The sequence below is a fragment of the Schistocerca gregaria genome, chromosome 6 (genome assembly GCF_023897955.1).
Source record: "Schistocerca gregaria isolate iqSchGreg1 chromosome 6, iqSchGreg1.2, whole genome shotgun sequence".
NCBI classification, from domain to species: Eukaryota; Metazoa; Arthropoda; class Insecta; order Orthoptera; family Acrididae; genus Schistocerca; species Schistocerca gregaria.
In genome coordinates, this window is record NC_064925.1 from 497,055,956 (window position 1) to 497,070,335 (window position 14,380).

At 41.1% G+C, this 14,380-nt stretch overlaps 1 protein-coding gene across 2 annotated transcripts in view; it reads left to right on the forward strand.

Moving 5' to 3' along the window:
- The window catches only part of LOC126279024 (ATPase family AAA domain-containing protein 2-like), a 215,332-nt gene that overhangs the window by 183,860 nt on the left and 17,092 nt on the right, over positions 1 to 14,380 (forward strand). For both annotated transcript variants that reach the window (XM_049979414.1, XM_049979415.1), the window contains one exon: positions 46 to 224. In XM_049979414.1, the coding sequence (XP_049835371.1) occupies positions 46 to 224 (179 nt within the window). The remainder of the gene's footprint in view (positions 1 to 45; positions 225 to 14,380) is intronic.

Consider the following 14,380-nt stretch of genomic DNA (forward strand, 5'->3'; position numbering starts at 1 on the left):
TGTGTGTTTATATATTTTTTTTAAAGTATTGCTTTTACGTTACAGACACAGTATGTGAGAGGAATCCTTTGACATTGGACAAGGATAGATTAGAATCATTACTACATAAAGCAGTACTAATAACTGAGCCTTGTGCTGCAGAAACATTGCTTGAGCTGTATGCTCAACTGCGGAAATGTGTATTGAAATATAGCAATCAATGGGACAGAAGACAGCTACCTCAGGTCAGTATTGTGACTGTTACCATTCTTTTATCCACTAAAATGTCATGGTAAAAACACGTGTTTAGCAGATGCTGTTGAGTTACATTAGTGAAAATTACAGGAAGTGCTTCTATGTAATTTGAGCCTTCTTTTTTTGGGGGGGGGGGGGGGGGGGACAACTTTGCAGTTAGGTTTAGACATGTTGCTCTGCTCTGTGTGTGTGTGTTGGGGGGGGGGGGGGGGGGTTTAATGAAAAAGAATTGTTCTAAAAGTATTTCTGCAGAATCCGCTTGAATGGTGTATTGGATGTCGTTCTTTATTCCTATGTACTTTGTCATATACAAGAACTACATTTTATACAATACTATCCTTTTACCTGTGGCTTCGACAATGTACACACATGATAAATGTATTGCACACATCTCCTCATGCCGGCTCTGCGTGTCTACTCCTGCTCACTCCTCTGTCCATGTCCTCCTGCTCACTCTCCGAAGTTTGGCCAGTGAGGTTGTTAATATCCTCAGACTGCCTTAGAATAACCAGCAAGGTATGAACAGCAATAAAAGCCTCTCCCTTGTAAAGGCTGAAGAGAAATATGTTACATGGAAATAATTTAAATGTTATCTTCCAATTAATTCAAAGTGTGACTTCCTGTGATGGTTTATGAATTTGGCTAAAGTGTTGCTATGAACAAACAAAATAGTAGTGACAAAAAAAACTAATAGACTGCAATGGAATGGCAGAATTTTAATGTGTACATTGTACTTTACAAAATGACAGAATAAACAGTAATTACCATATTTACCCATTTATAAGGTGAGGTTTTCCCCCCAAATTCATCATTCGAGAAATACCTGTTTGCCTTATATTCACAGGTTGAACTATTGCTGCCAGGGTCAACATTTTTACATTATTTTGTAGGATATGTAGGAGTAGTCTTTCATTTATAGGGGTCGTCTTACATTTAGAGATGAAGTTTGGCTACCGAGGTCACATGCAGATTTATTTTGAAGAATTCATTAGAGCAGGGCTCGGCAAACAATACTCTCATTCAAACAGGTTCAGTATTTCCTTCTATGCCAAAGCACTTGACATAGTATCGATGTTGCTTGAACAATCAAGTGACACTGATTTGCACGCAGTTACTGGAAGAGATATCTGAGAAACTATGAACTACCCATGACAACAGTCTATTACCCTGATTACAATTTGACAATTTTGTGAAACCTAGAAGGAAACAGCATTAAATTCTATCAACTTACAAACTATCGTCGTATATGAACAGGTTTGCAATAATGTATGGATACTGAATACGAACATTACTGCCACTTTTTGAGTAAAGGTAACATTCAAAAATGGAAATGTAGTCCTTCAAAAAACACTAGTTGGTTAGGAACCCAGACCAATATTTTATTTGGTAATGAGAGACTGTAATGATTTACTAAGTGAATTGTAAATGATATTAAGAAAAGGAAAGGTTCTACTCAACATATAGTGGAGATGGGTAGTCACAGGTAGGCACAACAAAAAGACTGTCACAAATGAGCTTTCGGCCAGCAAGGCCTTCATGAAAACTGGATCACACACACACTCACACACTCTCTCTCTCTCTCTCTCTGGCAACTGAAGCCACACTGCAAGCAGCAGCACCAGTGCGTGGTGGGGAGTCGCCACTGCCATCGTACACTGGTGCTGCTGCTCGCAGTGTGGCTTCAGTTGCCTGTGTGTGTGTGTGTGCGCGCGCGTTCGCGCGCCTACATTTATACTCCGCAAGCCACCCATCGGTGTGTGGCGGAGGGCACTTTACGTGCCACTGTCATTACCTCCCTTTCCTGTTCCAGTCCCCTATGGTTCGCGGGAGGAATGACTGCCGGAAAGCCTCCGTGCGCGCTCGAATCTCTCTCATTTTACATTCGTGATCTCCACGGGATGTATAAGTAGGAGGAAGCAATATGTTTGATACCTCATCCAGAAACGCACCCTCTCGAAACCTGGCGAGCAAGCTACACCGCGATGCAGAGTGCCTCTCTTGCAGAGTCTGCCACTTGTGTTTGCTAAACATCTCTGTAACGCTATCACGCTTACCAAATAACCCTGTGATGAAATACGCCGCTCTTCTTTGGATCTTCTCTATCTCCTCCGTCAACCTGATCTGGTGCAGAACCCACACTGATGAGCAATACTCAAGTATAGGTTGAACGAGTGTTTTGTAAGCCACCTCCTTTGTTGATGGACTACATTTTCTAAGGACTCTCCCAATGAATCTCAACCTGATACCCGCCTTACCAACAATTAATTTTATATGATCATTCCACTTCAAATTGTTCCGCACACATACTCTCAGATATTTTACAGAAGTAACTGCTACCAGTGTTTGTTCTGCTATCATATAATCATACGATAAAGGATCCTTCTTTCTATGTATTCACAATACATTACATTTGTCTATATTAAGGGTCAGTTGCCACTCCCTGCACCAAGTGCCTATCCGCTGCAGATCTTCCTGCATTTCGCTACAATTTTCTAATGCTGCAACTTCTCTGTATACTAGAGCATCATCCTCGAAAAGCCGCATGGAACTTCCGACACTATCTACTAGGTCATTTACATATATTGTGAAAAGCAATGGTCCCATAACACTCCCCTATGGCACGCCAGAGGTTACTTTAACGTCTGTAGACATCTCTCCATTGATAACAACATGCTGTGTTCTGTTTGCTAAAAACTCTTCAATCCAGCCACACAGCTGGTCTGATATTCCGTAAGCTCTTACTTTGTTTATCAGGCGACAGTGCAGAACTGTATCGAACGCCTTCCGGAAGTCAAGGAAAATAGCATCTACCTGGGAGCCTGTATCTAATATTTTCTGGGTATCATGAACAAATAAAGCGAGTTGGGTCTCCACGATCGCTGTTTCCGGAATCCATGTTGATTCCTACAGAGTAGATTCCAGGTTTTCAAAAATGACATGATACTTGAGCAAAAAACATGTTCTAAAATTCTACAACAGATCGACGTCAGAGATATAGGTCTATAGTTTCGTGCATCTGCTTGACGACCCTTCTTGAAGACTGGGACTACCTGTGCTCTTTTCCAATCATTTGGAACCTTCCGTTCCTCTAGAGACTTGCGGTACACGGCTGTTAGTAGGGGGGCAAGTTCTTTCGCATACTCTGTGTGGAATCAAATTGGTATCCCGTCAGGTCCAGTGGACTTTCCTCTGTTGAGTGATTCCAGTTGCTTTTCTATTCCTTGGACACTTATTTCACCCTTGCTGGGTGAAACCTTATTTGTGACAGTCTTTTTGTTGTGCCTACCTGCGAGTACACATCTCCACTGTATGGTGAGTAGCAACTTTCCTTTTCATAACATTGTTACATTCCATCCTGGATTTTCCATTGTTTGAATTTCAAGTGAGTAACTCATTTGCCGTTCACATTTTAGAATACTGGGTAAAAACGTTATCAGCTTAAAATATGATGGTGACATTCAATTGAAATAAGAAGGAAAATTAATCCAGAATGAAATGTCTAACAAAGGAAATAAATCGTATTAAACTGACCATAACTGTTATTGCAAGAATAAATTACAGCAACAAGACCTGTTGTGAACATAGTACCAACAGACGACGTCACTAGATTGCAAGTTGAGCAGAAGTTTGAGAACGGAACTGAATCATAATTGTGATCTTTTATTTATGTATTAGTTGGTGTTGTTACATATGGCTTGCACACCAGAAGATATTGCAGTCTGTTTTTAATACTTGCTCAAGCTCAGTACTGTGGAAGGGGAACAGTGACTCTAACTTGGCTGTGAACTATGATGAGTGCGGGAAGGGGAGTGAGCAGCAAATTTGATCATGTTGCCAACCATGGGAAACTACACACTGAATTTTGGCTTTTTATTAATGTCTACCCCTTGTAAACTGCAATTTGTCTGAATCCATTTGTAGTTGGAATCAAACTCACTGTAACATTGGACGAATACTCAACAATAGTATTCATAGAATGAAATTTTCACTTTGCAGCTGTGTGTGCACTGATACGAAACTTATTGGCAGATTAAAACTGTGCGCTGGGCCGAGACTCAAATTCGGGACCTTTGCCTTTCGCGACCAAGTGCTTTACCAACTGAGCTACCCAAGCACAGCTCACGCCCCGTCCTCACAGCTTTAATTCTGCCAGTACAGTAGGAGACAAGGAATTAAAGCTGTGAGGACGGGGCATGAGTCGTGCTTGGGTAGCTCAATTGGTAGAGCACTTTCCTATGAAGGCGAAGTTCCCAAGTTTGAGTCTCGGCTCGGCACACAGTTTTAATCTGCCAGGAAGTTTTTTAATAGCATTCATTTTTGCAGGATATAGTTAAAGTCTGGAGAGGGGTCAGTGGCGTAATTACATGTTTCTTCTTGCAATGCTGTCGACGGTCGCCCTGACGTATGACGGAAATGAAAGGGCATGTGTCAGCTGGTTCTATACAGCCAATGAGAGAGCAGCGGGCAGGACAATATGTTCAGAAGCAAGAGACATAGTAATATTCTCACCTCAGTATAGAAGTGAAATCCGATATGTATTTGGAAAATGCAGTTGTGTTGTTAGGTCCCACTGTAACAACAATCTCAGAAATAGCAACATATTCAGAAGAAACAGTCAAATATTTGTGACAACAAAGATATAAATTTCACAGCTGTGCGATTAGGATGATGATGATTAAATATATTGAAACTACAGGATTTGTGAGCGTATAAGGTAGAAAACGGTACAAAAATTAATGTAAACCATTACTATTTGTTATTTTATTTCTCCTAGTATTATTAACGTGTAGACAATTAATAAGTGGCATACATATAGAATAGGTATAATACTAACTTTTTCGCAGATACTTTGTCTATAAAAAGTTCATAATTTTGATTAGTCGGAATATGTTAAAAATAAATTTTTCTCAAGGAGCCCTTTAAAAAAAATGGGGTCATTTTTTACTCTGGTAAATGTGGTACGCAATGAAATACAGTGATAACTAAGATACAGTTTTATTATTATTATTATTGTTGTTGTTGTTGTTGTAACAGATTTGTAATTGAAATTTGTGCCTTTCTTTACATATGTTCTAGTTGCCTTCCCAATACCTTATTGATATAGTTTTTTTCCTCTGCTCTGTGTATCAGCATATTATTTAAGAAAGTGTAGAATTGTATAGTTTCCACTGTCAAGTTGTACTTGGCATTGTGAACTGAAGATCATGTGACTAGTTACAGTAATGCTCTAGTTACCTGGCAGTGCAAGCATAAAAAGTGATAATGGAAAAAGCCTTCGTGGGCAACGGCAGTGACTTGCTATCAACAAAATTAAATTTACTGGTGATGAGAAGGAGAGATCAGAATGGAACATGCAACCAAAACTTTGAATTGGAGCAAGTTGATGGTGTAGTTGTTATGTCAGGAAACTGGACTGAATTGTGCTATGTTTTAAGTGCCAGCTACTGTGCCCTGGTGAGCCTTCATTCAGGAGGCACCATCTTCGGAAAGCAGACGGATGAATTTACTTACCATCCCTTAAATGTCCTAGATTTACAAAACACCACGCTAACCTATATTCTTACTTTAGAACTGACACTGCAGCAGGAGCACAAGGAGGCACAGAGCCGAGTTACCGTACCCTGCACAGCAAACACATATAGTCTTCTGTTAATTCCATTCAATTCACAAAATATTCAGTGTACAGAAAATGATGTGGCTTCAGTGTGTCCTGTGTGAGCTGCACTACATTTTCATTTTAGTTCAATTTTCCTTACAAATTTTTAGTAATATATAAAAAATACATAACATTCTACTCGCACATCAAAAACTAAGTGGTCATCGGTTTCATTTTCAGAAAACTAGACTTGTAATTAACCTGTTGTTATGTTTTCTGATCTGGCTTTCTACTTATTTTTACCTCATGAACTCCTACCGCCACTACTCTTGTCCTTACCACAGAAGTTTAATGATGTGGTGATTTCTTTACTGAAATTCTAGAATAGTGTCATTCTGACTCGCTTTTTCGATGGAGCTCTGCTTATGATGAGCGGCTTTCTTCTAATTTTTGAGGAGACTTTCCCAGCAGATTAGTTACGGAGTGCTTCAATGCAGATAGTGTTCTTCATTATTGTTATTATTATTATTATTATTATTATTATTATTATTATTATTATTATTGCTGGCAGTGCAACCTTTATTTTGGATATCTATTCTAATTGGTTGAATTGATACTGATAAGGTGGCAGCGTTTGTAAAGATATTAGTTTTTATAAGCTGCCATTTTCTTTCTTTCTTTAAATTATTACCCACTTCAACAGTAAGATGCTGAAGAGCAGCCACTCATATCCTGCTGTTGCTTTGCCACAGTGGGCATGTTAACAATAGAATGGTTGAGGCTGTTGTCAAGAAAAATTACTTACAGTTGTAGACATTATCTTAGTTGACATTGTATGACAATCCTCTGGCGAAGAGTGAGTTCTAACCGTACCACTAAATAACATTTGATGAATTTGCTTCTAACATTTTCCAATATCATAAAACACACAAAACTAATTGTAGATAAAATATTTCTGCCACAACTATAAGAAATTAAAATAAACAAACTTTCAGCATGAAATGAATGGTCTACAGGACAACAAGCTGCCTCGTGTGGTGCAAACGGGAATAGTAATAGTTGTGGGGGTGAACATCTGGCAGTGGCTACAGGTATCATGGGATGTGCTGAATGTTGTAAATCCTGCTTGAGCCTCACCTCATTATTTTCTTCATAGCTGTCACTCTTATAAGTAATTCTGAACCAGTACAAAATGCAAGGTTCTGTTCTAGTATGCTGAGGGATGAGAGTTTTTTTTAGATCAAACCTATTATACTGTAAATTAATGCTGAGGAGTATTTTCAAATTAAAATACCTGTCTGTGTTTAACTATTGTGCTGCACAGGGCGTTGGCACACAGACGTGTAGCACCGTGACAGTGCTCCAGTTGTCAGTATACCAGATTGTAAGACATTACCACATCTCCCTGTTTTTCATGTGCAAGTGTGGTGCCGTCTGTCGCCCTGGCCAAGTTTTCAGTGTATTTTGCTGAGTAATACTTTCAATTTCTTTCTAATATTATTAATTTCTTCCTCTTCTTCTCCTTCTTCTTCTTCTTCTTCTTCTTCTTCTTCTAGTTACCATCATCCCCCTACTCCTGATTGACTGCTTTGAGTTGCATTCAAACTTGTTACAGTTTTTAGTATGAACAGTAATCTTGTGACAGCCGGGTTGCTTGCACTACCTGTGCAACTTCCTTTACAAGATCCTTCACAACTTCCTTCACATTGAATGTCAGTTTCCAATGAAGTGGCTTTGGACGCATAAATCCACGTGATTTTTGTGGTGCAGTTCAAACTGCTACGATTTTAATTTTATAGTTTAATATTATCAATATTTACTCTCTAAATGTTGCAGTGTGTGGTGTTGTAAGGTTAAAATATTAATAATAATAGTTATAAAATAATTCTATTATTAATACAATATTCTAACAATATAATGACTGAGTTATCCTCTTCTGTATTATGTGAATCCAATTTTTATCTCTGTATGACTATTGTATGTTTTTTTATAGTGTTTTTTATGCATACAAATGTAACAGGCTTGTACATTTTCACACTAGAAAATTGCAGAAAATGTGCTGTTCAGTAGATACAGGTAGTTTTTGTTTTCTGATGTGCACAAGAGCTTGCACTATCGTTGTCAGGTAGCACTGATTTGAAGCTCCAGAAGGCAGTATGTATGCTAGGCGGTACATATAAAAAAAAAAGTGGTACAAAATAGTTTAGGACTACAGCTGTTTGTGCATATATCCTTGGGTTGGACACAGATCAAATGAAGAGATGGTATGTGGCACAAACTAACTAGTGTAGAAAAGTTTCTTGAAATTACTGCAACCAGCTGTCTTTTGTTACACTCTTCAATTTCTTTCATTATTCCGTCACCAGTTTAGAACTGCCTAGCAATTCATCATCAGATGATATAATCCCCCCATGAACCATGGACCTTACTGTTGGCTGGGAGGCTTGTGCGCTTCAACGATACAGTTGGCCGTACCGTAGGTGCAACCAAAATGGGGAGGGGTATCTGTTATGAGGCCAGACAAAAGTGTGGTTCCTGATGAGGGGCAGCACCCTTTTCAGTAGTTGCAGGGGCAACAGTATGGATGATGGACTGACCTGGCCTTGTAACACCAAACAATACAGCCTTGCTGTGCTGGTACTGCGAACGGCTGAAAGCAAGGGGAAACTACAGGCGTAATTTTTCCCGAGGGCATGCAGCTTTACTGTATGATTAAATGATGATGGCGTCCTCTTGGGTAAAATATTCCGGAGGTAAAATAGTCCCCCCATTCGGATCTCCGGGCGGGGACTACTCAAGAGGAAGTCGTTATCAGGAGAAAGAAAGCTGGCGTTCTACGGATCGGAGTGTGGAATGTCGGATTCCTTAATCGGGCAGGTAGGTTAGAAAATTTAAAAAGGGACATGGACAAGTTAGAGTTAGATATAGTGGGAATGGGAATTAGTGAAGTTTGGTGGCAGGAGGAACAAGACCTTTGGTCAGGTGAATACAGGGTTGCAAATGCCAAATCAAATAGGGTTAATGCAGGAGTAGGTTTAATAATGAATTTAAAAATTAAAAAAGTAGCAGTGCAGGTAAGCTACTACAAACATCATAGTGAATGCATTATTGTGGCCAAGATAGACAAGAAGCCCACGCCTAGTACAGTAGTACAAGTTTATATGCCAACTAGCTCTGCAGATGATGAAGAAATTGATGAAATGTATGATGAGATAAAAGAAATTATTCAAGTAGTGAAGGGAGACAGAAATTTAATAGTCATGGGTGACGGGAATTCGACAGTAGGAAAAGGAAGAGAAGGAAACGTAGTAGGTGAATATGGATTACGGCTAAGAAATGAAAGAGGAAGCCGCCTGGTAGACTTTTTCACAGAGCATAACTTAATCATAGCTAACATTTGGTTCAAGAATCATGAAGGACGGCTGTATACATGTAAGAACTCTGGAGATACTAGAAGGTTTCGAATAGATTATATAATGGTAAGACAGAGATTTAGGAACCAGATTTTAAATTGTAAGACATTTCCAGGGGTAGATGTAGACTCTGCCACAATCTATTGGTTGTGAACTGTAGATTAAAACTGAAGAAACTGCAAAAAGGTGGGAATTTAAGGAGATGGGATCTGGATAAACTGAAAGAACCAGAGGTACAGAGTTTCAGGGAGAGCATAAGGGAACAATTGACAGGAATGGGGAAAATAAATATAGTAGAAGAAGAATGGGTAGCTTTGAGGAATGAAATAGTGAAGGCAGCAGAGGATCAAGTAGGTAAAAAGACGAGGGGTAGTAGAAATCCTTGGGTAACAGAAGAGATACTGAATTTAATTGATGAAAGGAGAAAATACAAAAATGCAGTAAATGAAGCAGGCAAAAAGGAATACAAACGTCTCAAAAATGAGATCGACAGGAATAGCAAAATGGCTAAGCAGGTATGGCTAGAGGACAAAAGTAAGGATGTAGAAGCTTATCTCACTAGGGGTAAGATAGATACTGCCTACAGGAAAATATAAGAGACCTTTGGGGAAAAGAGAACCACTTGTATGAATATCAAGAGCTCAGATGGAAACCCAGTTCTAAGCAAAGAAGGGAAACCAGAAAGGTGGAAGGAGTATATAGAGGGTCTATACAACGGCGATGTACTTGAGGAAAATATTATGGAAATGTAAGAGGATGTAGATGAAGATGAAATGGGTGGGAGTAGACAACATTCCATTAGAACTACTGACAGCCTTGGGAGAGCCAGTCCTGAAAAAACTACACCATCTGGTGAGTAAGGCGTATGAGACAGGCGAAATTTCCTCAGACTTCAAGAAGAATATAATAATTCCAATCCCAAAGAAAGCAGGTGTTGACAGATGTGAAAATTACCGAACTATCAGTTTAATAAGTCACAGCTGAAAAATACTAACGAGCATTTTTTACAGACGGATGAAAAAACTGGTAGAAGCCGACCTCGGGGAAGATGAGTTTGGATTCCATAGAAATGTTGAAACATGTGTATATTGACTCTACAACTTATCTTAGAAGAAAGATTAAGGAAAGGCAAACCTATGTTTCTAGCATTTGTATTCTGAAGGTGGCAAGAGTAAAATACAGGAAGGCTATTTACAATTTGTACAGAAACCAGATGGCAGTTACAAGAGTCTATGGGCATGAAAGGGAAGCAGTGGTTGGGAAGGGAGTGAGACAGGGTTGTAGCCTCTCCCCAATGTTATTCCTGTATCTTGAGCTAGCAGTAAAGGAAACAAAAGAAAAATTGGGAGTAGGAAATCCATGGAGAAGAAATAAAAATTTTGAGGCTTGTCGATGACATTGTAATTCTGTCAGAGACAGCAAAGTACTTGAATGAGCAGTTGAACGCAATGGACAGTGTCTTGAAAGGAGGATATAAGACGAACATCAACAAAAGCAGAACGAGGATAATGGAACGTAGTCTATGGAGTGATGCTGAGGGAATTAGATTAGGAAATAAGACACTTAAAAGTAGTGAAGGAGTTTTGCTATTTCGGGAGCGAAATAACTGATGCTGGTCGAAGTAGAGAGGGTATAAAATGTAGACTGGCAGTGGCAAGGAAATCGTTTTTGAAGAAGAGAAATTTGTTAACATCGAGTATAGATTTAAGTGTCAGGTAGTCGTTTCTGAAAGTATTTGTATGGAAGTGAAATGTGGGCGATAAATAGTTTAGACAAGAAGAGAATAGAAGCTTTCGAAACGTGGTGCTACAGAATAATGCTGAAGATTAGATGGGTAGATCACATAACTAATGAGGAGGTATTGAATAGAATTGGGGAGAGGAAGATCTTGTGGCACAACTTGACCAGCAGAAGGGATCGGTTGGTAGGACATGTTCTGAGACATTAGGGATCACAAATTTAGTATTGGAGGGCAGCGTGGAGGGTAAAAATCATAGAGGGAGACCAAGAGAGGAATACAGAAAGCAGATGCAGAAGGACGTACGTTGCTGTAGGTACTGGGAGATGAAGAAGCTTGCACAGGATAGAGTAGCATGGAGAGCTGCATCAAACCAGTCTCAGGACTGAAGACCACAACAACAACATGATGTTGTTGTTGTTGTTGTTGTTGTTGTCTCGAAAAATATGCGTGTAAATGTATTAAAAGGACTGGTTGTGTACTGGCAGGTTATGAGAATGAGGCTAACAATTGTTTGATGAAGAAATAATAACGTTTAAACCTGTGGGAAGCTGCTAAAAAATGATCGGTTATGTGGGGAAAAACGGGAATGGAAATAAAACGAAAGTTGGAAATAGCTGAGATGGTTGTTTAATGGATGAAAGGAACTGAAGCTGTGAAATAGTATTCACGAGTTTACACGAAATGTTTGTAAACTTGGAACCTCCTCTTCCTCAAAATCACCCTCTCCAAACCTTCCAGGAATTTCTCACTTCCAGCCTTGCCTCTCAATCTTTCTTGAAAAACCTTAATACTACTCCCAACATCACCACAGCTGAAGCCCAGGCTATCCGTGATCTGAAAGCTGACCGATCCATCATCATTGTTCCGGCTGACAAGGGTTCCACGACCTTGGTACTTGATCGTCGGGAGTATGGGCTGAGGGACTGCGTCAGCTTTCAGATGGCTCTACATACAAAGTTTGCCAAGGTAATCCCATTCCTGATGTCCAGGCGGAGCTTCAAGGAATCCTCAGAACCTTAGGCCCCCTACAAAACCTTTCACCTGACTCCATTAAACTCCTGACCCCACCAACACCTCGCACTCCTACCTTCTACCTACTTCCTAAAATTCACAAACCCAAACATCCTGGCCGCCCCATTGTAGCTGGTTACCAAGCCCCCACAGAACGTATCTCTGCCTACGTAGATCAACACCTTCAACCCATTACATGCAGTCTCCCATCCTTCATCAAAGACACCAACCACTTTCTCGAACGCCTGGAATCCGTACCCAGTCTGTTGCCCCCGGAAACCACCCTTGTAACCATTAATGCCACTTCCCTATACACAAATATCCCACACATCCAGGGCCTCGCTGCAATGGAGCACTTCCTTTCACGCCGATCACTTGCCACCCTACCTAAAACCTCTTTCCTCGTCACCTTAGCCAGCTTCATTCTGACGCACAATTTCTTCACTTTTCAAGGCCAGACATACCAACAATTAAAGGGAACAGCCATGGGTACCAGGATGGCCCCCTCGTATGCCAACCTATTTATGGGTCGCTTAGAGGAAGCCTTCTTGGTTACCCAAGCCTGCCAACCCAAAGTTTGGTACAGATTTATTGATGACATCTTCATGATCTGGACTCACAGTGAACAACAACTCCAGAATTTCCTCTCCAACCTCAACTCCTTTGGTTCCATCAGATTCACCTGGTCCTACTCCAAATCCCATGCCACTTTCCTTGACGTTGACCTCCATCTGTCCAATGGCCAGCTTCACACATCCGTCCACGTCAAACCCACCAACAAGCAACAGTACCTCCATTATGACAGCTGCCACCCATTCCATATCAAATGGTCCCTTCCCTACAGCCTAGGCCTTCGTGGCAAACGAATCTGCTCCAGTCCTGAATACCTGGACCATTACACCAACAACCTGAAAACAGCTTTCGCATCCCGCAACTACCCTCCCGACCTGGTACAGAAGCAGATAACCAGAGCCACTTCCTCATCCCCTCAAACCCAGAACCTCTCACAGAAGAACCCCAAAAGTGCCCCACTTGTGACAGGATACTTCCCGGAACTGGATCAGACTCCGAATGTGGCTCTCCAGCAGGGATACGACTTCCAAAAATCCTGCCCTGAAATGAGATCCATCCTTCATGAAATCCTCCCCACTCCACCAAGAGTGTCTTTCCGCCGTCCACCTAACCTTCGTAACCTCTTGGTTCATCCCTATGAAATCCCCAAACCACCTTCGCTACCCTCTGGCTCCTACCCTTGCAACCGCCCCCCGGTGTAAAACCTGTCCTATGCACCCTCCCACCACCACCTTCTCCAGTCCTGTAACCCGGAAGGTGTACACGATCAAAGGGAGAGCCACGTGTGAAAGCACCCACGTGATTTACCAACTGACCTGCCTACACTGTGACGATTTCTATGTGGGAATGACCAGCAACAAACTGTCCATTTGCATGAATGGACACAGGCAGACAAGTGTTTGTTGGTAATGAGGATCCCCCTGTGGCTAAACATGCCTTGATGCACAGCCAGCACATCTTGGCACAGTGTTACACCGTCCGAGTTATCTGGATACTTCCCACCAACACCAACCTATCTGAACTCCGCAGATGGGAACTTGCCCTTCAATATATGCTCTCTTCTCGTTATCCACCAGGCCTCAATCTCCGCTAATTTCAAGTTGCCGCCACTCAACAACATCTTTGCCTCCACACTTCCGCCTCGACTTACATCTCTGCCCTTACTCTTTGCCTTTAAATATGTCCACTTATGTCTGTGGATGGATGGATGGATGTGTGTGTGTGTGTGTGTGTGTGTGTGTGTGTGTGTGTGTGTGTGTGTGTGTGTGTGCGCGCGCGCGAGCATGCATATACCTATCCTTTTTCCCCCTAAGGTAAGTCTGTCCGCTCCCGGGATTGGAATGACTCCTTACCCTTTCCCTTAAAACCCACATCCTTTCATCTTTCCTCTTCCTTCCCTCTTTCCTGATGAAGCAGCCGCCGGTTGCGAAAGCTCAAATTCTGTGTGTGTGTTTGTGTTTTATTCATTGTGCCTATCTACCGGCGCTTTCCCGCTTGGTAAGTCTTGGAATCTTTGTTTTTAATATATTTTTCCCATGTGGAAGTCCCCGCTCCAATCTGTAGAACGCTAGTTTTCTTTCTTCTGATAATGACGTTCTCTTGAGTAGTCCCCGCCCGGAGAGCCAAAAGGGGGACTATTTAGCCTCCGGAATATTTTACCCAAGAGGACGCTATCATCATTTAATCATACAGTAAAGCTGCGTGCCGTCGGGAAAAATTACAGCTATAGTTTCCCCTTGGTTTCAGCCATTCGCAATACCAGAACAGCAAGTTTTGGTTAGTGTTACAAGGCCAGATCAGTCGATCATCAGT